General features: G+C 56.2%; 3 protein-coding genes across 3 annotated transcripts in view; 1 reads left to right on the forward strand and 2 right to left on the reverse strand.

The window, feature by feature from the left end:
• USP37 (ubiquitin specific peptidase 37) overlaps positions 1-6,629 on the forward strand; it is a 34,593-nt gene extending 27,964 nt beyond the window's left edge. The window contains exons 21-24 of the mRNA XM_066322971.1: positions 919-1,034; positions 1,877-1,946; positions 2,453-2,591; positions 3,194-6,629. Coding sequence (XP_066179068.1) covers positions 919-1,034; positions 1,877-1,946; positions 2,453-2,591; positions 3,194-3,281 — 413 coding nt within the window. The 3' untranslated portion in view covers positions 3,282-6,629. The remainder of the gene's footprint in view (positions 1-918; positions 1,035-1,876; positions 1,947-2,452; positions 2,592-3,193) is intronic.
• Positions 6,630-7,208: 579 nt separating this feature from the next.
• Positions 7,209-13,239, reverse strand: VIL1 (villin 1). Its single transcript, XM_066322972.1, has 19 exons — positions 12,701-13,239; positions 12,416-12,490; positions 12,082-12,278; positions 11,706-11,814; positions 11,370-11,480; positions 11,069-11,271; positions 10,484-10,562; positions 10,266-10,364; positions 10,016-10,169; positions 9,806-9,906; positions 9,536-9,673; positions 9,222-9,380; positions 8,963-9,142; positions 8,702-8,847; positions 8,462-8,606; positions 8,009-8,197; positions 7,791-7,859; positions 7,478-7,618; positions 7,209-7,385 (listed from the first exon to the last, which is right to left on the reverse strand). Exons 1-19 carry the CDS (start codon positions 12,773-12,775, stop codon positions 7,272-7,274), a joined length of 2,484 nt encoding a protein of 827 aa, XP_066179069.1. The 5' UTR covers positions 12,776-13,239; the 3' UTR covers positions 7,209-7,271.
• A 2,600-nt stretch (positions 13,240-15,839) lies between these two features.
• CTDSP1 (CTD small phosphatase 1) lies at positions 15,840-20,997 on the reverse strand. The gene is made up of 7 exons (XM_066322973.1): positions 20,755-20,997; positions 19,375-19,517; positions 19,116-19,217; positions 18,823-18,879; positions 18,273-18,365; positions 17,801-17,986; positions 15,840-17,694 (listed from the first exon to the last, which is right to left on the reverse strand). Exons 1-7 carry the CDS (start codon positions 20,819-20,821, stop codon positions 17,566-17,568), a joined length of 777 nt encoding a protein of 258 aa, XP_066179070.1. The 5' UTR covers positions 20,822-20,997; the 3' UTR covers positions 15,840-17,565.
• Between the last annotated feature and the right edge of the window lie 2,392 nt (positions 20,998-23,389).

A 23,389-nucleotide genomic window follows, 5' to 3' on the forward strand; every position in this document is an offset into this window, starting at 1 on the left:
GCAAAGAATTCCCAGTTAAGTAAGAGAGTCATCTATAAACTTCCCAAGAAGATTATACTAATCCAGTGACTGATGATTTAACAGGACAAACAGTGTGAGAATCTCTTTGGCAAAACAACTCCATCACAGCTGGCATGATAGTCTCTTGAAAACAGAGAAAAAATTCCTGAGCAGTGTCCTGTTAATCTCAACTTCTCATCCACCCGGGACTCCATAGCTTTAATTTAACTGGTGAAAGCATAGCTACTTCTCCTAATGAGAACTGTACAAAATCTTAAATTAGTTGGGTAGCTGCAGAACCCCGGGAAGTTTGGAACAGCATGTACAGGGAGCAGTGGTGCCTTCCGGCTCTTTACAGAAAGCTGCGTGCATTTTGCTCAGCCAAGCAAACTGGAAGTTCCTGTGGTGAGCAGCCTTCTTACCATTGAAAACAATGAAAAGATGCCTGCTGCCAGCAGTAGCATTTTGATGCCAGTTTTAATTCAAAAATGCACTTTGTTAATGCAACTTATAGTTAAAACTGTAATTCATAGCTTCTCATTGAAGGAACTCACAGTCCAGTGACCAGACTGGCTGTCCTTTTGCTGTTTGTCCTGTCTGCAGCCCACTGGTGCTCCAGAGACAATTGGGTGTTAACTGCTCTTTTATCACCCAGCTGTCATTGCCATAGGGCCCTTCTGGAAAAGTATGAGGGAGATAGTGCTAAAGTTTATTTCAAGATATTTAACTGTTGCTCTGACAAGTTGGAAAAGTGAGAGAGCTTTTATTTGGAAATTCCAGTATCCCCTGTTTTCCTTGAAAATGTATTTTGAAATTTTATTGCACCTGTTTATGTGGGTAGATATACCTCAACCTGTTGTGAATTCCTGTGTGGTCCACAGCTTTTCACACAGTTGTCATTGTTTCCTTGCTATCTAGAGTTTAACAGCTCTCTCCTGGACAGCATTGGCTCTGATGAAGACTCTGGAAATGAGGATGTTCTGGACATGGAGTATTCAGAAGCTGAAGCAGAAGAGCTGAAAAGAAATGCTGAGGTGTGATGCATGATCATGATGATCTATGAGAAACATATCTATTCTTTATAGTATTGAAGGTAGTTTACAGAGCAGGTGTAGAGGCTAGAAAGGTCTTTTATATTCTAAAGTAAAAACAGAAAATTTCTATTCACAGATCTTACTGTGTTATCTTAATTACAAAAAAAAAAAATCAGCAATCAGCTTCAGAGACCTTCTGAGTTTCTCTTAAGAAACTCTCTTTAACTCTCTCTTTAGTATTGTCAGGGAATTCTGTAAGTAACATTTTCTGGTCAAGAGAGTATTAAAAAACAAATTGTCAAAAGCTATTGATAGAAACTGCATGTTTGCTGTATGTAAAGAAGCTGGTTGTCCACTGACATTACAGGTGCAGGACAAGAGAATTTGGGCTACATATCCGGTATTAGCTGTTGAATCTGTGTACCATTATCAATGGTATGTCTTTGATATTTCAGAAGTAAGCATAGTGTTCCCTTTTGGCTTTTCTGTTTATTTGCTGGATTAATTCTGACATCACTGGAAGTTGCTCAGGAAATGGTTGTTTAGAAAACTTTGCAGTGTAGAGCTCATGTCAGCATCTGTTCTGAGGTCAGAGCGGCTCCTTTGCATGTTCATTTGCTTGCTGATAGATTAGGTACACATTTCCCACTTCTGGAAGGACTCCTTGTTTGGTGTGAACCAAGGTGTCTGTTTCTGTAGTCCTTCACTGGGTTGCAGGTTTGAATGCAGTAGCCGAAGTTGTTATCTGAGGTATAATTAATTTTGTCCATAAGCTATGTGAGGGGAAAAAAGAATGTCTGAAAGCTTTAACTGTACTTTTTTTTTTTTTTTTTTTTTCCCAGACAGGAGAGCTTCCTCACTCCTATCGTCTCATCAGCATTGTCAGCCATATTGGAAGCACATCATCTTCAGGTAAAAGATGCCATAGTTTATTCTTCCTCTCTTACCTAGCTTGAAAAATCTGTAATACAGAATTACCATAGCAGAATTATTTACAGGGAAGAATTCAGGCAGCAAAGCAAATCTGTCATGACTTGCTGATGAGGGAGCAGGTTGGGGATATCATGATGCCTGACTGTGGCATGTGGGAAACATACAGCTTATGGGCTCCACAGAATTGCTTGTCCTTGTTACCAGCTGATGGACGGACCAGGATCTTAAGGGTCTTTAGCACTTAAATCTGACATAGATGGCTGGGCCAGGATACCAGCTAACCAGCTCACTGGTTGAAGTGCAGCATAGAAAGGTGTGCAGAGAAGTTGTGGCTGCCTCATTTCCCAGTGTTCAAAGCCAGGTTGGATAAAGCTCTGGGCAGCCTGGTGTAGTGGAAAGTGTCCCTGCCCATAGCAGGCAGTTGAGGTTTGAGGTTCCTTTGAGGTTCCTTCCAACCCAAACCATTCTGTGGTTCTGTTGTTAAGGTCATTATATCAGTGATGTCTATGATATCAAGAAGCAGTCCTGGTTCACCTACAATGACCTGGAAGTCTCTAGAACTCTGGAGACCACCGTTCAGTGTGACAGAGACCGAAGTGGTTACATCTTCTTCTATATGCACAAGTAGGTGTCTTGGGGAATTTTGGTCCTAGAAATTACCTGCTGTTTGTGGGGAAGTGGGCTTCTCTTCTTCCTCTGGTCCTCTGCTGGGACAAAAAGTGTCTCCAGAATGACAAAATGTAAGTGCTCTAAGTTCAGAGGTGTGGGATTGCATGTCAATAATACATAGTGCATGTACCAAATTTACCAAATGCATTAAATTGTATTTTAATAGTAGAGTTCAGTGTGTCAGTGCATGTGTTACACCAAGAATCATAATGGAGCTTGGGTTTTTTCCTTAAGTGCTGTGATATTTGTAGATGCTCTTACCCCTGCTCCTAACAGTTGTGTTGTTGCAGCCATGGTCATCTCAGGACACAGCCAAAATGAGGTTTGTAGGTAGAAATTATATGTTTTCAGGCACACAGAACTGAAGAAGGTTTTTGTCCCCCTAATCTGTCTTTGCTGGTGTGTGGAGATGTCAGATAAGACATCGCTCTTCGCCAAGATTTGTAATGCTTGAGTTTGTGGAGTAAATCCAGTTGCTGATTCCCTCAGGGCTATATCTTATGTAGTGGTTTGTTGTTGTACAGAAGTTTCACTGCTGGTCTGTCTTTCTGTTCTAGAGATATCTTCGATGAGTTACTAGAAACAGAAAAAAATGCACAGCCACTTAGCATGGAAGTAGGAAGGTCGGTTCGTCAGCCTCTGTGAAGAGTAAAGCACCTTGTTCCTCCTGAGGAGCAAGGATGATTCTGAACTTATGCCAGACACACAGGAGTAACAAACAGCTCAGGGCCAAAACATGAGACAAAAGGTAGAAATATGGGACGCTCAATTTGTTGAACCATCTGTGCAAGTCCTGGGCCTGAACTTCATGGTTAAACCTTGACATCCAGAGCGACCCTCCTGTGATGAAATTTTTAATGTTTCTCAAATGATTTTGTCAGCATGGAGCCTTAAAGAGTTGTAACAAGCCACAAGACTACAGCTGCTCATAAACTGGTTTAAAAAATAGTGCAAAAAGAGACTCGACTTTAAAAGCCCATTCACCTGTGAGATGTGAGTGGCGAAGATTTACATATCACTTGGCGCTTTTTTTTTCTTTTCTCCAAGAGCAATTTAAGCAATAGACTGTAACCTGGTGTGTGTTGTGTTAGTAATATTCACTGGAAAGCCAGATCACTGAGCAGGGTCTTGCCAGTCCTCTGGCTAACAGGCGTTTTGGAATCACTCAAGCTGATGCGTTGTGACATTCATGGGCTTGTAAGCGCTCTGCTATTTACGTGGGGTTCCAGGAAACAAACTGTCGGTGCTGTGGAATGTATTGATACCTGGTGGCAGCTCTGTTTTGTTTTGTTTTTTTACACCATTCACTGTCATCCTCATTTAGATGTGAGATTATATATGTGATTTCTTTTGTTTTACAAGTTCTATTATTTGATTGCATTTTCTCCATGAGGTTGTTGCATCAGTGCTGTTTGGAGAGGCGAGGTCTCTCGTTGGATGTGCTGTGTTTCACACTGGAGTTGTGTTGCTTAGGGCTGCTCTGATGTGACTCTGGGATAGCTGAGTACCTGGAGCAAACGGAGCAGTGGCAGGAGGTGAGCAACAGCCTCTATGCATGTTCTGGAAGGGAAAGAACGTTCTGGCTTTACCCTTCCTATGCAGCACCTGGCACTTGAACTGCTCTGTGATTGAACCGTGGTCTTGCCATGGTCTTCTGTTACCCCAGGGTAAGAGGCTTTGTACTGCAGCCATGTCTCCGTTCTCCTCCTTGAGGAGTGCAGAAGTGCTCAAACTGTGAAACTAAACCAGGTGGAAAGCTTTCTGAAGGCCTTTTTCAGCATTAACAAAACACGGTCAGGAAGAAGTGATACTGTCTGCCGGGTTTAGAAGCATGATGCTCCTTTTATAGCTTGTTTCAGCAGTGCGGAGAGAAGCCTATTAAGTTCATTTTTTTTTCACCTTTGCACTATTTAAGCAGGGACAGATGTTTCCTTTCACTGACATTTACTCATTTCACAGGAGTTGTTGCTGTAAGCAGAGTAGTTGCTCTTGTTTTGGCCTCTAGTTCTGATTTTTGCAGCCTGAGTTTTAGAGGTAAAATACTTTAAGGAAAAAAAAAGAAAATCACCTTTTTTGCTGTTGAGATAGTTTCTGAGTTTTTTCAACTATCATTAGGAGTTTCTCAGGAATAAATCGGCTGCAGCAAAGCAGACAAAACCATCGATTTCGGAGACAGCAGGCACCTTTCATGGGCACTTCCACGGAGTTTATTCTGGCAGGGCGTGTTGCTGCCCTCAGGGGCCTCTTCCCACTTGCAGCAAGTGGCAGCGTTGGTGTCCTCCCCACCCTGAGCACTTGAGGGACCCTGGTATACTGAAGACTGACCTCTCTCCCAGTCCCCAGGTGGGACGAGCACAGGGGCCCTGGTCACGGTGGAGCCTTCCTGGTCTCTGAGCCAGGAACAAAGGCTTGGTTGTAGATATGCCAGAGTGTTTATCTGGTGAGATGCAGCCCAAGGGGTGTGTGTGTTAATTTATTACAAAGCATTATACTTTTTTATTGTCAATACTAATTTTGGTTGAATTCTGGGCGATGGGAAGAGATGGTGATGTGGGTGGGAGTTGTCCTTTGAACTGATCGCCCTGCGAATGTGATGGACTGCTCCGTCCAGAGGGCAAACCTGTTTTCCCCAAGCACATCCTGTGCTTGTGCTGTAAATAACTGGTATTCCTGTAGTATCAGAAGTCAGCTCTGCTTTTTTGGGTGGCAAGGTTGTTTTTACAAAGTGCTGCACTCCAATTAATTTATAATAAAAGCAAACATTGCCTGATTTTTCAGTGCAGTAACTTTTGTTTAAAACCAGTTTTGTTTGGATCAAGGTGCAAAAGCTGATGCTTGAAACCAGTGTTCCTTGTTTTATGGAAAGTTCTTGCTTGTTATTCTAGTCATTAAGAATTTGCAGACATATACTATAATTTAAGCTTTTTTGTTTGGCATACAGCAATTCAGTTGCACCTTCACCCGGGCAGGAGTGTCCACAGAGCCCCTTCCTTGCAGAAGCCAGCTTTTTCCCTGTCCAGGAGCAGGGGGGAGGTTGACAGGTGTGTAATCCTCAAGAGATGTGCTGCCCACCACTTGTGTTGTTCCCACTGCTCACGCTGTTGCAGCAGCAAGTTCAGTAAGGTTGGCCCTTCCGTGTGGGATGTCCTTGAAGGTAGGTGAATCTTAGTTGTGGGCCCTGAACATTTACTAGCTCTTCCTCAGTTAAACATTTACCCACTTCGAATCAACCTAGCGTACAGGTGTGATTCAGCGCAGAAACTCAAGGAACTCCCATCCCTCTGTTCCTTTATGTCTGACTGCGATAATTTGCTCTTCATTTACACCCCTAATCTGAGAGGGGCAGAGCTTTCATGTCAATGAACTGGCACTCGTGTGCGGGTCCCTGGGAAGCCCTGACCAGCAGGGCTGCACCAAGAGCAAAGCAAGGACTTTTTTCCCAACCAGAGCTGCAGAGTGGGACTGATGGGAGGAGAGAGCGGAGCTCTGCAACACCTGTGGCCTCGGCCCCGCCTTCCCCCTGCTCAGTGCCGCACAGATAAGATCGCCCCGTGCATCTTCCTTCCCGTCCTGCATCCGAGGAAGGACTGACTGCCAGCTCAGCACTTCCTGCTGTGGTTCACCCTGGCAGGAGGCACGTGGGGAACTCGTGCTCCGGGGAGGGGGGCTGGGAATAACTCATCTGCTTTGTTTTTAATGGAGCTAATTATCCCTGTAATTGCCCACCAAAGAGAGAAAAACGGGTGCAGGACCCCTGGCAGCTGCTGTCCATGGGGTTTGCTGCCAGACTCCAGCCTTGCCTGCCACTGGCTTCAGCCTGCACCCTAACTTACTGGTTCTTTACACTGTTGATATGGAGCAGTGTTTTTCTCTGTGTTTTAGCAGACCTGTTCCTCTTTACTCTTTACAGTTTTTGCTCTTGGGTTCCCCTGCCCGTTTTTAAATGATGTGTAGATAGATTTTTGTGAAATTAAAAGCTCTTTATTAACCCTCTATTGATTTGGAATCTTATTTCTGCTGGCTCTTGATGGGCACTGCACCTCCGCCTCCCCTTTTGCATTGGGACTTTGTTTGGGAACATCCTGTGTGTGTTCAGTGCCCCTCAGCACATGTCTATCCTGGCCCCCCTGAGTGGACACCTCAGTGTCTCTCAGCATCCCTGTAGAGCCCAAGTAGAAGGGAGGTGCCCTCCTCCCCTCCTGGATCCAAGGACAAGTGATCCTTGGTGTCTGTTCCTACAGTCACAGTGTCCCCTTCTTTACCTTTGGTACCATATGTATTTACTGCAGTTCAAGTGATAAGGGAAGGAGTGGCTCCAGCTGTATACTGGACCTTTAGCCTGGAGCTGCAGGTGCCGGGCTGGGAGAGTCCTGGCTCCCCGAGTGTGCCCAGCCTGTGCATCACCTCCGAGCACAGCGAGGACAAAGGAAGGCCTCAGGGAAAAGGAGATGAGGCACACTCCCCTGTGCTGCCGGTGCCCAGTCAAGACCCATGTCTCCCTGTGTGCCAGCTCTTAAATAACACCAACATCTGGGGCTGGGCCTTGGGGTTGGAGGAGAGAGACCACAGCCCTATTTTCCAGACTCATTTTATTTACTAAAGAGCTGGGATTTTCCCTGTGCCCAGGCTCCTGCCCTAGAAGAGTCCTTTGTCCTTCTTGAGCTTCTGTTGTTTCCACAGGGGCAGGCTGCTGAAGGCAGAGCGGCTCATGCCAAAAGCAGCCTGGAAGTCCTCGTCAGAGAGGTGGTCCTTGGGCCAGAGAAAGGAGGCTGAGCTGAAGAACTTGGGGGGGAGGAGCTTTCCCTGTCTCCCCATGCAGCAGCCCCCTGGCCTCATCTTACCTCCTTCCTGCTGGGATCCACACCTCGGGGCAGGTCCTCGGCTGCGGTGTTCACCAGTACATCCAAGGGGAAGGTCTCCAGTTTGGAGGGGACAAGGGTGGTGGAGGCAGTGAAGACCACCTCTTGCTTGGATGTGAGCACCTGAATGGGGGGGGGGGGGGAGGGACAGAGTCACATCAGGGTGCGGCCCAGAAATGGCTCCAGGTGTCTGCTCACTGGAGAATCTGTCCTTGCAGCTCCTGTCACCTGCCAAGGGGCTGGGACGGCTTTCTGTACCCCCACCCAGCCCAGCTGCCCTTCTTGTGCCACTTACTGAGGTGAGCTGCTCAAGGCTGCTCTCTTCGCCCAGTTCAGATCTCAGTGTCTCGTAGGATTTCTTGTCCTGGGAAGGAGACAAAAGTGCTCAGCCCCTCAGCACATGCAGGGGTCAGGCAAGCCACTGCCCACACCCTGGAGATGCTCCTGGGGCCAGATGTCTGGCCCCTTCTGCAAAGGGACTTCCTGGTCTTTCAAACCCCTTCCATGACTTACATCCCAGTTCAGAGGGTCCCAGGCCAGGAACCAGCCGGTGAAGGTGGGGGGTTCATAACCCTGCTTCACCACAATGATGGGGGTGTCAAGGTCACGCCCACTGGGGTGGCTCCGCAGGTACTCCTGTGCCATCACTGCTGCTGCCTCCTTCTCTGACTCATTGGCGCCTTTCCCAATCCAGAAGAAAACCTGCAATAAAGTTACTGTGTCCATCACTGGAGTGAGATGGAGCCCTCTGGGGCCGTGGTTGGAGGCACATAGGCTCTGTCCACGGGAGTCCATCCTCAGAATTCCCTGGAGCAAGAAGGCTGAAAAAAAGCATCATGGGGCCACATGTAGGCAGGTTTTCAGCCTCCCATCCCACGAACTGTGGTTGATGCACGTCCTCCAACCCCAGGAACATTAACTTCTGGGATCAAAGTCTGTCCTCCACTCCATGCTCCCCCAGCTCACCTGGTCCCAGGTGTCTAGTAGGTAAACTTCACTCTCTTCCAGGTCATCCTGGGTGAAGTCTATGATCTCTGTGGCCAAGAAGGTGCCTGTCTTGTTGGAGCACTCAAAGAGTCGGGGGGACACAGAGGTGTTCTCCTCTTGCAGCCTGAGAGGGGTCAACATGATGGGAATGAGGCTTACCCTGCTTGGGGATTGGTGGCACATCTTACCTGTGGGCATGGGTAGGGATAGGACTGGTACCTTTTGCTGCTGGCATATTGAGACTTGCCTCCCAGGGCCAGCCAGAACTCAGGTGGCTCCTGTCCTTCTGCAATCACTGGCTTCTCCATCTTGGAGATTATATCGGCCACAGTCTTGGCCATCTCACGTTCATCCCCACTGCAGCCCTGGCAAGCAAGCACAGCTACTCCATCACTAGCCCAGGCCAAAGAGGAGTTAGAGGAGGTGGGGACAGTTGTCTTGGAGGAGGAAGCACCCATGCCAGTGCCCAGCAGTACCCACCTTGCCATACCAGAGGTAACAGCAGCTGGGGGTTTTGAGCACAAAGACATCATTGGAGTTGAGGGAGGAGGCACGGACAGGCACCTCGAAGGCCTTGGTGTTGTACTCGTTGGTGCCGTGCACTTGGAAGAGGCGGGTGGAGGGTGTGGGCTCTGTGTTGCCTGCCCGGGAGGTGCCACCCTGGGGGACAGGGACAGGAGGTCACCACCAGTGCCACAAGCTCACTCACCTGCCCATGCCCCACCGTCCCTGTGCTCACCGCATACACCACCATCCTGCCCTTGAAGATGGCCATCAGATGGGCTGGCTCCTTGCCCATGGTGACACGGATCTGCACCGGCTCGTTGTTGTACTTCTGGTCCAGGGCAACAGCTTGGTAGGCAGAGGCGGCCAGCTCATCTGTGCTGGCTTGGCGGCCCTGGGCAGGGCAGAGGGGGCTCAGTACCCATCACAGCCCCCCTTGCCCTCTTGGGAAGAGGCAACTCTCATGCTGTTCCCAAGGGGTAGAGCACCCCCAGTCCAGGGAGGCACACCCCTGTCCCCACCCATGGGGCAGTGGCCTGGGGGTCTCACCTGCCACATGTAGATGATGCGGTTCACCTTGGGCCCCACATAATAGGTGTAGAGCACCAAGTAGCAATCCCCACCATAGAAATGGCCCAGCCACTTCTTCTCTACAGGCACCAGCTCATTGTTCTCCACACGCCAGACCTGGTACAACAGGGATATACTGCTGACAGAGCTGGTGCATCCTCCTGCCCTGCAGACCCTGGACCCCAGAGCATCCCCAGGTAAAACAAAGGGGATGCCTGAGAGAGACCACTTCTTCCACGGCCACCTTACCTCTACTTCTCCAGATCCATCATCCACCATCTTCTGCTGGGCAGCCATCTCTGGCTTGGCATGCAGCGTGGTAACGTCAAATTTCACTTGCTCCACCTTGGCTGTGGGGAAAGGCAGAAGGTTGAGCTAAATCGTTCACGCCACAGGGGCTCCCCACAGCCTGTCCATCCCAATCCAAGAAGTCCTTCCACGTTGGAAGGACACACTTACCCACTTTGCCCACAGTGTGGGTCTTGCCCAACCCACTGGTCTGGTTGGGGACAGTCCATTTCTGGAAGAGCTGCCTGAAGATGGCCGACTCGGACCCATCATTCTCTGTTTCCACACTGGTGCTGTCTGGATAGTTCTTAGCTTTGATGAAGCCCTGGTGGGATCCAAACACAGAGCATGGGCATGGAGTGCCTGGCACCCCAGGGAGCAGTCAGGCTATCTCATAACAAGCCCCTAACCCAGCACCCACCAGTGCCCTGCTCATCGCCTGCTGCTTCTCCTCCTTGCTGGCATTCTTGCCCTTCCAGACGAAGATCCTGATACCTCCTTGGTCAAGGATGTAGCAGTCCTTGAAGAAGGGGCAACAATAGAAATCAAGACTTAAGGCAAGTCCACTGAATTCAGCTTTTGAAGAATTAAAGCTGCCAAGGAAATTGGGCACCCCCAAGCATCCCATGGGTGACAGACCTCGTGCAGGAGCATGTCTTGAGTTAGGGGTCGAATTGCCACCTCCTGTATGATCAGGTTCCCACTGGCATCGGAGACACTGACAAAAGAAAAAGAGAGGAAAAAAGACTTAGAAACTGGGTTGGAAAATCCCATTCCCATTACAGGGTTGTAGGGTTTAGTGGGGATGTCCTCTCCCCATCCCCTTCCCCAGCCAGATCATGACACAGGTGCTGCCCAGGGTCTCTCCTGCTGTGCCATGGTGGCAACCTGGTTTCTAGCTTGCCTTGCCAGGCAGCTCACTCATGGCCACAAGGAGGGACAGAGGGGGGTCAGATTTTATGGGGCCACTGAGGGGTATTGCCACAGCATCCAAAGGTGATGCTTTGCATAAGCATCTCTACTGGGTACCAATCCTCTTGGCAACTGAGATTCCTCTTGCTCCAATGGCACCCAAAGGACTTATCCCCACCCCTGCTGTGGCTTTGACCCTTCTTGGTGTCTGTCCATGGGGCCAGGAATTGTGGGACATAGCAGAGGTGGCTGCTGGCTCCCTCTGGCACCATGGAAAATGCCCCTATGTGTAACCCATCCCCAACAACTCACTGGTAGAGCTTGAGGGAGGACTTAAGTATCTGGTCCACTTTTTCATCAGGGATGGCTGGCTGGATGTCCCTCTTCTCACCCAGCACATGCTTAAGGACCTTCATGAGTCCTGGTGAGGCATCCTCATCCTCACCGTCCACTACGCCCACCTTGGCACGGCCCCCACGTTCCCGGTCCCGGATATCCTTGGCCAAGTTCATTGCCTGCAGCCAGGGGAGATGGGATAAGCCCAGATGAGGGAGAGAGTGGCTGGTGACCCCCCCTTCCTCCAGGAGGGGACCTTGGGACCCCCTGGCCGTACCCCCAGCCTCTCTTGTCTGTTACTGTCAGGGCCATTCCACTGGATGATGAGCTGGCCCAGATCCAGCAGGAATACGTCTCCTCTGTTGAAGCTTTTCCAGCTCATCTCCACCTGCAACAGGATAGGATTGGGAAGAGTGGGTGTCAAGCAGCAGAATGCCTAGATCCCCACAGCTCTGCAGCCCCTCTCACTTCAGGAACATAGGCCTCCAGCCTATATTCCTAAGGCAAGGCAGCATCATCCCACACCCACTTGTGTGCCCTGCTTGAAGGCAGCTGTGTCTGGGGGGAGCTCTGGCCTGATCCTGATCCAGACTCCACACATCCCAGGACTCACCTCTCCTGCTACCACGTTCTTCTTGCCCTTCACATGCAGAAGTCGCTGGATGTTGTAGGTGTTTGTCTCCACATGCTTCATGCCTGAGGCCACCCCACCCTTCTTATAGCTGAGAGGGGACAGACACAGTGTCAGCCCTGGGTCCCCCTCCGCACACCACTGGGGTCTCCCTCCCACCTCCATGCACAGGGAGGTGTTTGGGGACCCCATCCACACGCACAGTAATGGATAGATGGAGCCCAGCTAGAGATCTTTCTTCTTCCTCCTCCATCTCACTGAGACAGAGCTGTCCCCATCTCCACTGGGGATGTCTCCACAGGACCCCTCCACACTGTCACCCACCATGGGAGCAATTCCCCAGGGGTGACCGACATACATGAGTCCCTGCTTGAAGTAGGCGCGGAAGGTCTCGCTCTCGTGTCCCTGGACCTCACGGTGCTGCACGGCCACTGAGCCCAGGTGATCGTCCATCTGGGTGGTGTAGATTGCAGCTGCCCCCTGCTCATCCTGGCTTGACTCCTTGCCCAGCCAGTAGTGGATGTCGTAGCTGAAGTTGCTCCCAGATTTGCGTGTCTGCAGGACACCATTTCCCGCTAGAAGAGCCCCCCTCTGTTCCCAGGCCACTCTGGCCACAGACACCCCACCCTGCAACCAGCCCCCTCAGGGCAGAGCCCATTCCCAGTTCCCCATGTGACCCCTGACTGCCCTACCGACAGCAGCACGTAGCAATCCCCTTCATAGAAGTTGCCATAGCTTTTGGTGGGCACCGGCACCATCTCCATGTTCTGCAGAAGAAGAGGAGACATCAGCCCTACTGAGGAAAGCCCCACCCCAACCCCATGCACTCCACCGCCCCCAGCACCAGCACCTGATGGGTTTAACCCTGGATGCTGCACTGAGACCCCCAAACCCAGGTACTGAGGACACAAAGGGAGGATCCTCCCCCACAGAGACCCCCACCCCCAAGCAGCCCAATGATGTGTCCCCATCCCCACCTCGATTCGCCATATCTGGATGCCTGGTGTGGTCTTGTTCAGTGTCCTGGAGACTTTGCCGCTCAGCTCCACCATGGTGACAGGTACCACAGGCAAGGAGACCTGCCATCATCAGCAACACCCTCGTTAATGGCAGGCAATGTCATTAAGAGCTGGGACACAGCCAACCTGCTGTGCCATCTGCTTCCCTGCTTGCTCTGCAGAAAGCCCAGCTGTAAACGCCCCCTGTAAAGAGCTGCAAGGGGTGAGGGGACCCCCAGCACCGTGGTATCAGGTCTGTGGGCACACAGGTGGCACTGCCATCTCCTCAGCCTTGCTGGCACTGCAGCTAATGGGCCCGTACCAGAGTCCAGGTTGGAAAGGCTCAGAGTCCTGTAAGTGCCCCGGTGCCCTGCCCTGTATTCAAGTACAGGACAGGGCTGTGCAGGGCACCTACAGCACAGCAGCTGCAGCTGGGTGACACTGCTGCATGGTGGCCTGTTCCTCCTGAGGACCAGCAGGAACCGGCCCTGCTCAGCCTTGTCCTGGCACAGCTTGGCATGAAGTGGAACAGCATGACATGGCCACTGCTTACACACACACACACAGATACACACACACCGCCTGCTTCAGACCCCCCCAGCAGACCCATGCCCCCCCAGGGCGGGCACCTCCTGGCTCCACAGGGGGGCTGAGTGCCAGTGCTGCTGAGGTTGTCCACAGCCATCTCTTCCAGGCTGATGGTGCCCCCCCAAGCAGACAGAGGGGCCGAGCAGCCAGTGTCAGGAAATGCCACCCTGTGTGCCCCAGCTGGAGGCTGGCAGGGAGTGCTGGCATTGCCCAGATGGGAGGTTTCAGCTTCCCTGTCCTGTGAAACCCCACCTGGTCTCTCTGTGCTGCCCCACAAGCACACATATCCCATCCCTCAGACCCAGGGGATAGCATCCCCAGCACAGCCCCAAGGTGGGGCTCAGGCGGGTGCCCAAGCCCATCCCCGTGCTATCCTGATGCCAGGAGTGATGTGGCCACGGTGCTGTCCACTCCATGCCCACCCTCTGTCCCCTCACCATACCCCAGCCCCTTACCTTCCCTGCAGAGCTGTGTGCACAGGTGAGCGTACCAAGGTGGAGTGCTCAGGTGCCAGCACCCAGGAGACCTTTGTTCCCTCATGTCCCAGCCTTCGCTCACCATATAAGGGCAGGGACAGCCCAGAGTCAAGGTCCCCACAGCCCTCCAAGACTTTGTGGCACCTAAGAGCCCCGTTACTCATGGGGTGTTTCCCCCCTGGGTGCTGTTACACCCATCCCACAGGCTGGATGCTCCCAGGGTGGTTCCTCTGCCCTCCCCAGGCCTCTTCCCCTCCAGGCCTTTGGTATTGAGTCCTTGCTGATTTTTTTTTTTTTTTCTTTTGCACTCGGCCAAAAAGTTCCATAAAGTGATAGCAATGGGCTAGACCATGACACGTGGGCATCTCCACAGAGGTGCCTTGATACCATGGTGATGTGCTTTGCTACTGTTCTTCACTCCCCAGACCCTAAAATCCCCAAACCCTCCCAGACACGGAGCACTAAGACCATGGAAATGGGGTTTTTTTCAGTGCCTCCTTGTCCCAGAAAGGTTCCATAAAGTGACAGGAATGCAGCACCAGCTTCCTGGGGCATCCCCTTACTGGCGTATCATCACCCTGACCATGGCACTGTCCCCAGGCTGTTTCACACTCCAGCTGGAAGCCAGATCTCTGGTCACTCCTGGCTTTGTCTCCCTGCCTTGGGGTTCTCCACAGCCCCAAGGTCCTTTTCGGGATGGGAAGGGGGAGTACAGAGATGGGACATGGGGCTGGGGCTTGGGGGAACAGGGCAGGACATAAAGTGGTGGCACGGCTAAGCCCTATGCCCTGTCCTATGCCCCCAAGTCCCAAGGGTTGGTATCTGATAATGCCCTTGATGTTGGCAGAGAGCAGAAGGGACTGAAGCGGTCGCAGGCGCGAAGGTGGTTTTGGGGAATGACAATGCAGGCCATAAAAGTGGGAGGGGCAGGTGCCAGCAGCAGGGAGGTCCCCGGCCTTCCTGTCCCGCTCTTGTATCTTCCCCAGCCCCGCGGGATTGCTGCAGCTTTATCTCGGCTGCCCTGCTGAGCCAGCCGGCAGTCCTGGCCACAAGCACTGCGGGCATCCCGCAGCCCTGGCCTGGGCTGCAGTGAGCCCCAAATCCTGCCTGACGGTCCTTCCCCCCGCAAGGATCCCCGAAATGATGACGACGGGCAGAACCAGAACAGGAGGGCTGTCAGCCATAACAAAGGGGGTGTCCTGACGCCACAGGGGGGGCTCTGCTCTGCCCTCCACTCCCTTGGCCCCCAAACCCTCCTAACCCTGCCACCCGGCTCCTCCCACACGAGTGTCCCCGTGGAAGCCTTACCTGGGTGCAGAACCCCCCGTGGGGCTGAGTTTGGGTGGGGTGAACACCCGGGCGGCCGCTGTCGCCCTCTGCTCAGCGGCCACGTCCCCGGGCTGAGTCTGTCAGTGTGGCACAGGGGCAGGGGACCCCACGCCGGCCCCAGTGGGCTCACCCCCTCCCCGGGCCCCCCAGCCGGGCCACTAATGAACTCAGTAATTAGTGCAGCCACCAGAGAGGACAGAGACTTCGTTAACGAGGGGAGGCACAGGGCTAATGAGGGCACGGGGGAGGGGGCAGCTTAGAGACATTCCCTCCAGGAACCCAGTGCCTGCATGTTGGCAGCAGACTGCCCGGGATGGCAGGGCGGGTCACAGGTTGTGCCCCAGGTGTCCCCCAGTCTATATGGGGAAGGCCTGACACCTTATTAGGAGCAAATTCATTTGAAGTCTCACAGCTGGGAGAGGGGCACAGCCTGTGCAGTAAATTTAGCCCCTCCTTGTCAAGCGGCAGGATACCCATCCCGGTAGCAGCAGGGACCTTTTCCCAGGAGGAGAGGGAAGGAGTTCGGAGCTGGAGGTGCCAGGGCAGCCTAGGGGAGCTGCCCTCGAGTGCAACGGTGTCCCCTTGTCACCAGGCAAGGGGTGACACCTCAACCCTGCAATCCAAGGGTGCTTCCCCGGCAGCATTCCCCACTCCCAGGGGACCCCGGGGGCTCCGTGTCGACCCCACTGTGCACGGCCACTAGTGACACACACTCAGGACTACTCTTTCCAAGATGGTTTGACAGCTTTAATCACATGAAGGCACTTGGATCTGGTACCCCAGCCCTCCCCAGCCCCCCATGCTGCCTCTGCACGCCCCAGACCTCCCAAGGGTGCCCAGGGTGGGGGCCGTACTCCTCGGGTGCCGCAGCACCCACAGGCACTCGCTGGGCAGCGGCTGTGCTGGCGCCCTTTGACTTGTCTAATATAAAGTGCTGAGTTCAACCCTCTCGGCGGGGCAGGATGAGATCTGGAGCTGGCAGGGATCCAGGGGGCTGTGCTACACCACCCCCATGCCACCCCCCACAACAAGCAGGGGTGTGGAAGGGGCTGGGGGGACCCCTGCTCACCCCCCCCAGCATCGGGAGCAGGGCAGTGCCGGCAGGAGCCGGCTGAACAGCACCAGAAAGCTAAAACCCTTCACACCCACCCCCCAAATAATGCCCCACTCCCTTCGCTGGCACAGCGGTAAAAAGGCACCCATGATTTTTTGGGAAACCGTTGCTTTTCCCTCTAAAAAGATAAGAGGCATTGTCCATATTGTGACATTAAAAAAGGCCTGGCTGAGCTCAGCCCCCTCCAGAAAATCCCTCCCTGAGAGCCCCCAGACTCTCAAAGCTGGGGGACGCCCTGGCACGAGTCCAACCCCACGGGGGTCAGGGTAACCCCAGGCTACAGGGGGGGCTGCAGTGTCCTCCACCCCCTCCCAGGTGGGGGACTGGGGCTGGGGTAAGGCTGGGAGGGGCACATTAATGCTGGTATGGGGGTCCCTCTCTCCCAGGAGTGCACGGCAGCCTTTGGTGAAGCTGCAGATGGATATGGGATGGGGGGGTGCCCCCCCCCCCCCACACGGGAGGGGACCCTTCTGTTGGTGACTATAGTGGCTCCCAGTGACACAGTGTAATTGGAGGGGGGGAGGCTGCCTCCCCCTCCCCAAAATTAGAAGAAACCGAGGTTGGAGGGGGCCAGTAAAGAGCCCCCCCCCAGGCACACCCCTTGCAGGGCTCAGGGAGAACAGAGACACGGTGTCCCAAGGCACGTGGGAGGCATTTGTGCCCAGGGGCTCAGCCCTGAGGCTGGGCTGCCCCTGCAAAACACAACCCCTAGGTGGGGGCAGCAGGCATGAAGAGAGGCAAGGACATGCCCCCCACGAGGTGATCAGCCGCACCCAGGGTAGAGTTAAGGGGCATGGTGGCAACCCTTGGCACCAAGGCCAGTAAGACTCCCTGCTTTTTTGGAAGGGGACAAGTGTTAACCTGTCCTGTAGCCTCGGCAGACAGGGGCCAAGGGCTCCCAGCCTCCCAGCAGGCAGAGTCTGGATGGAGGGATCTAGTCCTCCCAAAGGCAGTGGAAAGCAGCAGCTGCTGACCCCGCCCCCCATCCCCAATCGAGGGACAGAGGGGAAAAGGACCTGAGAACCGTTTTGTGGAGGGAGGGACACAGGCTGGGGGGGGAAGGGAGCAGGGGCTGGACAGTGGGGGAGGATGGGACCCCCCCCCCATAGGTCCTCAGCATAGCAAGACAGTGGGTCACCCCACCCCATGGCAGAGCAGGCCTTCTCTGAGAAGGGGGGCACCCACATCTCCCACCACCAGCAGGCACGGAGGGCACCCGCGCCCACCGGGGCTGGGGAGGATGATGCGGGGCACACCGGGACCCTCCCTCCCCCAAAATAAGGCACCTGGCTCCCCCGGTAGTGCCCCTTGGCAGCACCCAGAGGGTGGGGGGGCCATTAGCTGTTAGTCCGCTGCTTCTTGAGCACTGCATACACGTCCTCCACCTTGCTGAGCCTCTCGAAGAAGGGCAGCAGGTCCAGCAGTTCTGTGTCCGCCATGTTATCAAACCAGGAGGCCACGGGCACCTGCAGGTGGCACAGGGGACAGTGTGGCACAGGGGACAGTGCTGAGAGAGGGTCCCCCACGACATCACCGCCATACCCTGCCCAGTCTTGCCCTGTGGGTACATACAGCGTTATCGGGGTGGAAGATGTAGGATGCGGGCGAGTTGTCCACGATGATGATTCGGCGCAGGTCACGCCCCAGGCGGCTCAGGTCCTTCACGTAGTTGCCGCGATGGAAAACACAGGATTCCCGAAAAAGGCGTGCTCGGAAAGCCCCCCATTTATCCAGCAGGTCAGCCACAGGGTCTGCATACTACAGGCACAGGAGGGGCGGTCATTATGACACACCACACCACGCTGCCCACCCCACAGAGAAAAGGGCACCCAGTTCCCCACTGGTGCCAGGTCTCACTGTGCCTCAGTTTCCCTGGCCAGTGCTTTGGAGGGGCAGGTAGGGAAGCCACCCAGTGCTAGTGCTGCCTGTGGGTACACAGGGAACAAGAGGCCAGCGATGCCTGCAGGTAGGCAGGCAAGGGAGCTGTGCCACTCAAGGGTCTGGGAGGAAGTGGGCGAAGCCAGGGCAGGCCGGGGGCACCTACCTTGGCCAGGCTGGCAGTGAAGAGCACACACTCGAAGAGCTCACCCATGCGCTGTAGGAACTCGTCCACATGCGGCCGCTTGAGCACGTACACCTGCGGGCACGGACAGAGGGCACCGCGCTGCTGGCACCGGCTATGGCTCACCCAGCACCCCCATGTACTCCCCAGGGGACACCTGTGTCCCCACACCCAGCCAGCGAGTAGCTCCTTGGCCACGCCTTATGGGATCTGCCTGTGTGGGCTGGGAGATGCCATGGCCCCACAGGAATGTCCAGGGCGAAGTGTCTGGCCAGCTCCAGAGCCAAGTAACCGAGAACAGGCTGACTGCCCAGACCACAGCCTATCCTGGATTACTTGAAACCGGGGCTGGCCACTGCAGGAGGGCACCGTGCCAGGATGCCCCTCACCTCCCTGCCCTGCAAAAGAAGGGGCACCCACCTCTGCCCCACAATGTGCCAAAGCTGGCACCCTGAAACCTCCCATTACCCCTTGGTGCAGAGCACAGGTGGAATGATGCCCCCCTCCCACCAGGTACCCACCCCCCTGTTACCTGGTGCATGATGCCATCGATTTCCACGGGAATGATGAAGTCGGCGTTGTTCACTGGCTGGGAAAGGGCACACCAGGATGAGCACTGGGCACACCAGGCACCCCCTGCCCAAACGCTGCCTGCCCTCTGCTCACTATGCACCCCTGCCAGCCCCACAGCCCCCTCACAGGGACACCCCAACTGAGCCAGCCAGGCTGTGCTGGGTGCTGGGCATCACTCTGTGGGAAAAGGGTGGCAAAGCATGTGGGGGAGCGTGTGGCAAGAGCTGTAGGGTGGGCCAGGGTGTCCCCCACCTTGAAGGAGCTGTGCACCAGGGTCTCATCCAGGTCGATGACCACGCAGAGCTTGCTGGCATCCTGTGGCTTGATCTCGGGCAGGAGGTGCTTGACAGCAGCCTGCAGCAGGGGGATCCGGGTCAGCAGGGCAGCAACGGTGTGCCAGAGGGGGGGCACTGGGAGAAGTGCCTGCTCACCCCCCAGTCCCGGCCACACAGGGGAGGCGCAGGGAATGGTAACCCACCCTGCCAGTGCCAGGCTGGGGGTGTGGGGTTACCTTGGGCAGTGCCCCGTTCTCCTCCACCAGCAGCGGTGCACCAGTGGTGCCAGTGCAGGGCTCCGCTTCATCGCGGCACAGGCAGCAGAAGAGGGACTGGAGAATGCTGCGGCTTCGCGGCTTCTTGGCAGGGGTCTGGGTACCTGCGGGAGGGCAGAGCGGGGGTGAGGGGAACCCCGGGGGCACTCCCAGGACAGCACTGGGGACCAGGTGAGCCAGGTTTGGGTGTTGCCCCAGAGCCCCCGTGCCCATATCGGAGCCCGACACCCATCCGGTCGGCCTTCCTGCCCTGCCAAGGAACGGTGCCAAGGCAGTGTCGCTGACACGAGTGCTTGGTGACCGGCCCCAGCCCCTGACCCGGCACATCCCACTCCACGAGTGACCCCCATGGGCCCCCCGCGTGGCCGGAGACCCTAACACAAGGGCGCGGGGCTGAGCCCAGGGGCAGCCGTGGGTCCGGGGCCGGTCCCCGCTGTCCCGCCCTGGGGGGCACAGCCCCACTCTAGGGGGGGTGGCGGGGGGTGCCCACGGGGGCGGGGCCTCTCCGAGGAGGCGGGGCTTACGCCCGTTTTTTCTCCCACCTTCCAGACAACTCCCTCGTCTCATTGGCCGACTCGAGTGCACCGGAGGCGAGAGGCCAATCAGGGCGACGCGCCCGCCCCTGGGCGCCGTTCCCGCAGTCCCCATTGGCGGAGCGAAGGGAAACTGAGGCAGAGGGGGGTGCCCCTGCTCACCCCGTGCCCCAGGGGCAGTACGACGGCTCCAGCCCCGGCCCCACTGGTCCCGGGGCCGAGTCCTGCCGCAGCCCGGGCTGAGGATGTACCCGCGCTGGCCGTGCGCCCCTTCAGGCAGGCCAGGGCCCCGAGCCCTGTAGTGCGGAGCCCGTGTGGCAGGAGCTCCCCGCTAGGGACTGGGCCCGTTCCCGCGTTTGCTCCTCCCAGTCCTGGCAGCTTCCCAGGCCAGGGGGACGAGCAGCGGCCCCCGACAAACCCCCTTCGCGGCGTGGAGGGGACGCGGGGAACGAGACGCCGGCATGCAGCAGGGCGCCCGGAGCCCTTCCTGCCTCAGTTTCCCCGCCGGTGCTGCGCGCACCCCTCGTCCGGCTCCGGAGGAAACAGCGCAGATAATCCGAGCAACGCCCCGAGCCCTGCAGGGCTCCGAGGGGCTCGGAGAGGGTGCAGACGGCCGCGCTCGCTCTGAGCTGCAGCCCCAGCGCATCTCCCCAGCCCTGGGCAGCGGGATGCACGGGGGCGGGCTGAGGCGGCGCGCAGCTCATCGCACCCTCCGGGAGCAGGCCCCCGGCCCCCCCGGGAGCCTCCCCTTCTCCCCTCTCCCGCAAAGGAAGGGGGCGAGGGGGATTAATATCCCCCTCCGCGTTACCTTTCTCCTGAAGCGGGGCGCTCCCCTCCTCCCTGCTAACCTGGGCGATGATGGACTGGTGCTCCATGGGCGCCGGGGAGGGGGGGTGGGAGGGGGCGGCCCCCCCCGGCGCGGCCCCCGGGGGGGGAGGCGGGGCGGGGGCCGGCGGCGGCGCGGGGCGGCGGGCGCGGGAGCGGCGCCGCGGAGGAAACTTTGTTACAACATGGAGTTTCCTCCGCCCGGGCTGGGGCTGCAAACATGGATCCCGGGCGCGGTTTCAAGGAACCCCTTAAAAGGGCAACGACGGCGGGGGGGCCCTCCTCCTGCCTCCTCCTCTCTCCTCCTCCCGGCGCCCGCGCCGCCCGCGAGGAGCTGGGGACCCCGCCGAGCCGCGACTGGGACCGAGACGGGCAGTGCTCCGTGGTTTGGCTGGGAAGGACACCCCCGCCTTGCTCTCCCACACTCCCCCGCCCCGACTGAGAGAGCATGGAGAAGGGATCAGTCCTGCTGTCACCCTCCATCCAGCTGGCAGCCCGGGGATCCCTCTGCAGCTACCCCCGGCATACGAACACGTCCCCTCCCGCTGGGTGGCCCTGGAGCAGAGACCCTGGCCTGGCGGCTCAAGGCTGTGGCGTCCCCATTGCCCCCCGAGGGCACGTCCCGCATTGCCAGTACAGGCCAGCGGTGCGGGACAACAGGTGCTGGGGGGCTGCACCAATAACCACCGCTTTCTTCTATCGTTCTGTCTTTCTCCTGCAATCCCCCAATTATACGGGCAATTAATAATTCTATATTATCAATACTTTCCTTTACAATTCCTCCCCTTCTGCCATCGGCGGAGAAACGGGGCTGTTTCCAGGCGCTTTCTGAAAAGCGACTCTTGACGGGAGCTTGTGGGTGGCACAAGTCCCTTAGAGGAAACCCGCCCCTCAAGCCCCTCAAGGGCAGAATCCTCCAGCCCCTTCCCCTCTCTAGCCCTGCGGGGCATTGCTGGGACAACCTGCCACCGCCGTGTCCCCAGCCCCGCCCCGGAGGGTTCTGTCCCGGTCACCACCTTCCTTCACCATCTCGGTGGCAGGAGATGCTGTACGCTCTGTCAGCGCTGCCTCGAGGGTGCAGCAGGTTGGAAAATCCCCATCTGAGCTCATTTGAAATCTTTCCACCTCTCCCACCTGCAGTTTGGGAACGTCAGGAGCTGAGATCGCCTTTTCTGGCCCAGTAAGGACCAGGGGCACTGGCGAGACAGGGATGTGGGTGGTGGCAGACCCCGGTTACTGCTCTATCCCCCGGGACGGAGCCGACACGGCACGGTGGGAGCAGCTCCTGGGAAACAGCGCTGCCAGGGGACCCGCCGCACCTCCCAGCCTGGGGCATATGGGGACACGACACCTGCCCACAGGTGACTGCGCTGGGAAATGGGCCTGGGACTGAGAGGTGTCCCACAGGGAACTGCAATGCTCAGGGGCTGGCAGAACTCTGGCAGGACAAAAGGCGATTTACACCTGCAGTACCGGCACTGTCGGCTCCACGTGGGAACATCCCGACACCAAGTGTCCCCGGGGAGCCGTGACAGGGACCAGCTGCTGTTGGGGACGTAGACACTGCATCCTGCCACCCTGCCCGTTCTGATGGCGGGCAATGGTTGTGCCTCAGTTTTGCTGCCCCTCCGTGGTACGGCAGCCGGCTCCCACATCAGGCAGCCACCACTGTCTCCTGGCCCAGCAGGAGGAAAAGGAGGAAAGAGGCTGTGCTTCCTCTGCTCTCTATTTTGGGCAGACCTTTGTGCTACTTTAGCCCAGGTGGAACTGGACAGGATATCTGTCTCATCCCCAGCATCTGGCTGGGGTGGGCTGCTGGGGGATGCTGCTCTCTGAGCAGACAGCTGCAGAGGCCAGACACTTGTCCTGTCCAGGACCCCTGTCCCTTTGGCTATGTCCTCCTCCCTCCCTGATGAATCCAGCCAGGCCCTGCTAGTCCTCCAATTAATGCAATTAGAAGAGTCTCCGGGCCAATGCCCACAGCCTTATTTGGAGCACCTCTTCCAGTTCCACTGCTTGGGGCAGATTGGGCAGCTGGAGGGCTCAGGGAGACGCTGTCCCTGTCCCGGGGCTGTGGGACAAGCCCAGCCCAGGAGCAGGCAGAGTCCAGCTGGATTGTTTAAGCTGCATGGTAGGGACACAAGGCAGAAAAGCATCAGGCTCCCCTCAATCGAGCAGTCAGGGACCCCTCTGTCCCACCCCACTGCTCCTAGACTGGGGTCCCTATGCTTTCCCCTGTTCTCCAACCTAGCTCTGACCCTGGGAGCTCTGCCCCACCAAGAGCTGCCCCATGGCTAAGGGACCACAGAGATAGGTCTTGGAGTAGGACATCTCCTCCTAAGGGTTGGATGGAGGCAGGTGTCCCTGGGCTGAGGGTGTTCTAGGTTGCAGATCCCGGCTGGAGAACAGCAAATCCCACAGGCATAACCCCGTAGACCGCAGGCCCCTCAGCCTTCCACACGCTGAGGAGCACCCCGATGCCCTCCTACCCCTTGGTGACACCCCAAGACTGGTACGCCCGGGCAGGTGCACCCCGAGCTGGGGGCGTCTCCTGCTCCTCCTCCTGCGTCTGGGCTGCGCCCCCGGAGGAGCGGGGAGCCCCCGCCTTTCAGTGGGCC

This window comes from Sylvia atricapilla, chromosome 7, assembly GCF_009819655.1.
Source record: "Sylvia atricapilla isolate bSylAtr1 chromosome 7, bSylAtr1.pri, whole genome shotgun sequence".
NCBI classification, from domain to species: domain Eukaryota; kingdom Metazoa; phylum Chordata; class Aves; order Passeriformes; family Sylviidae; genus Sylvia; species Sylvia atricapilla.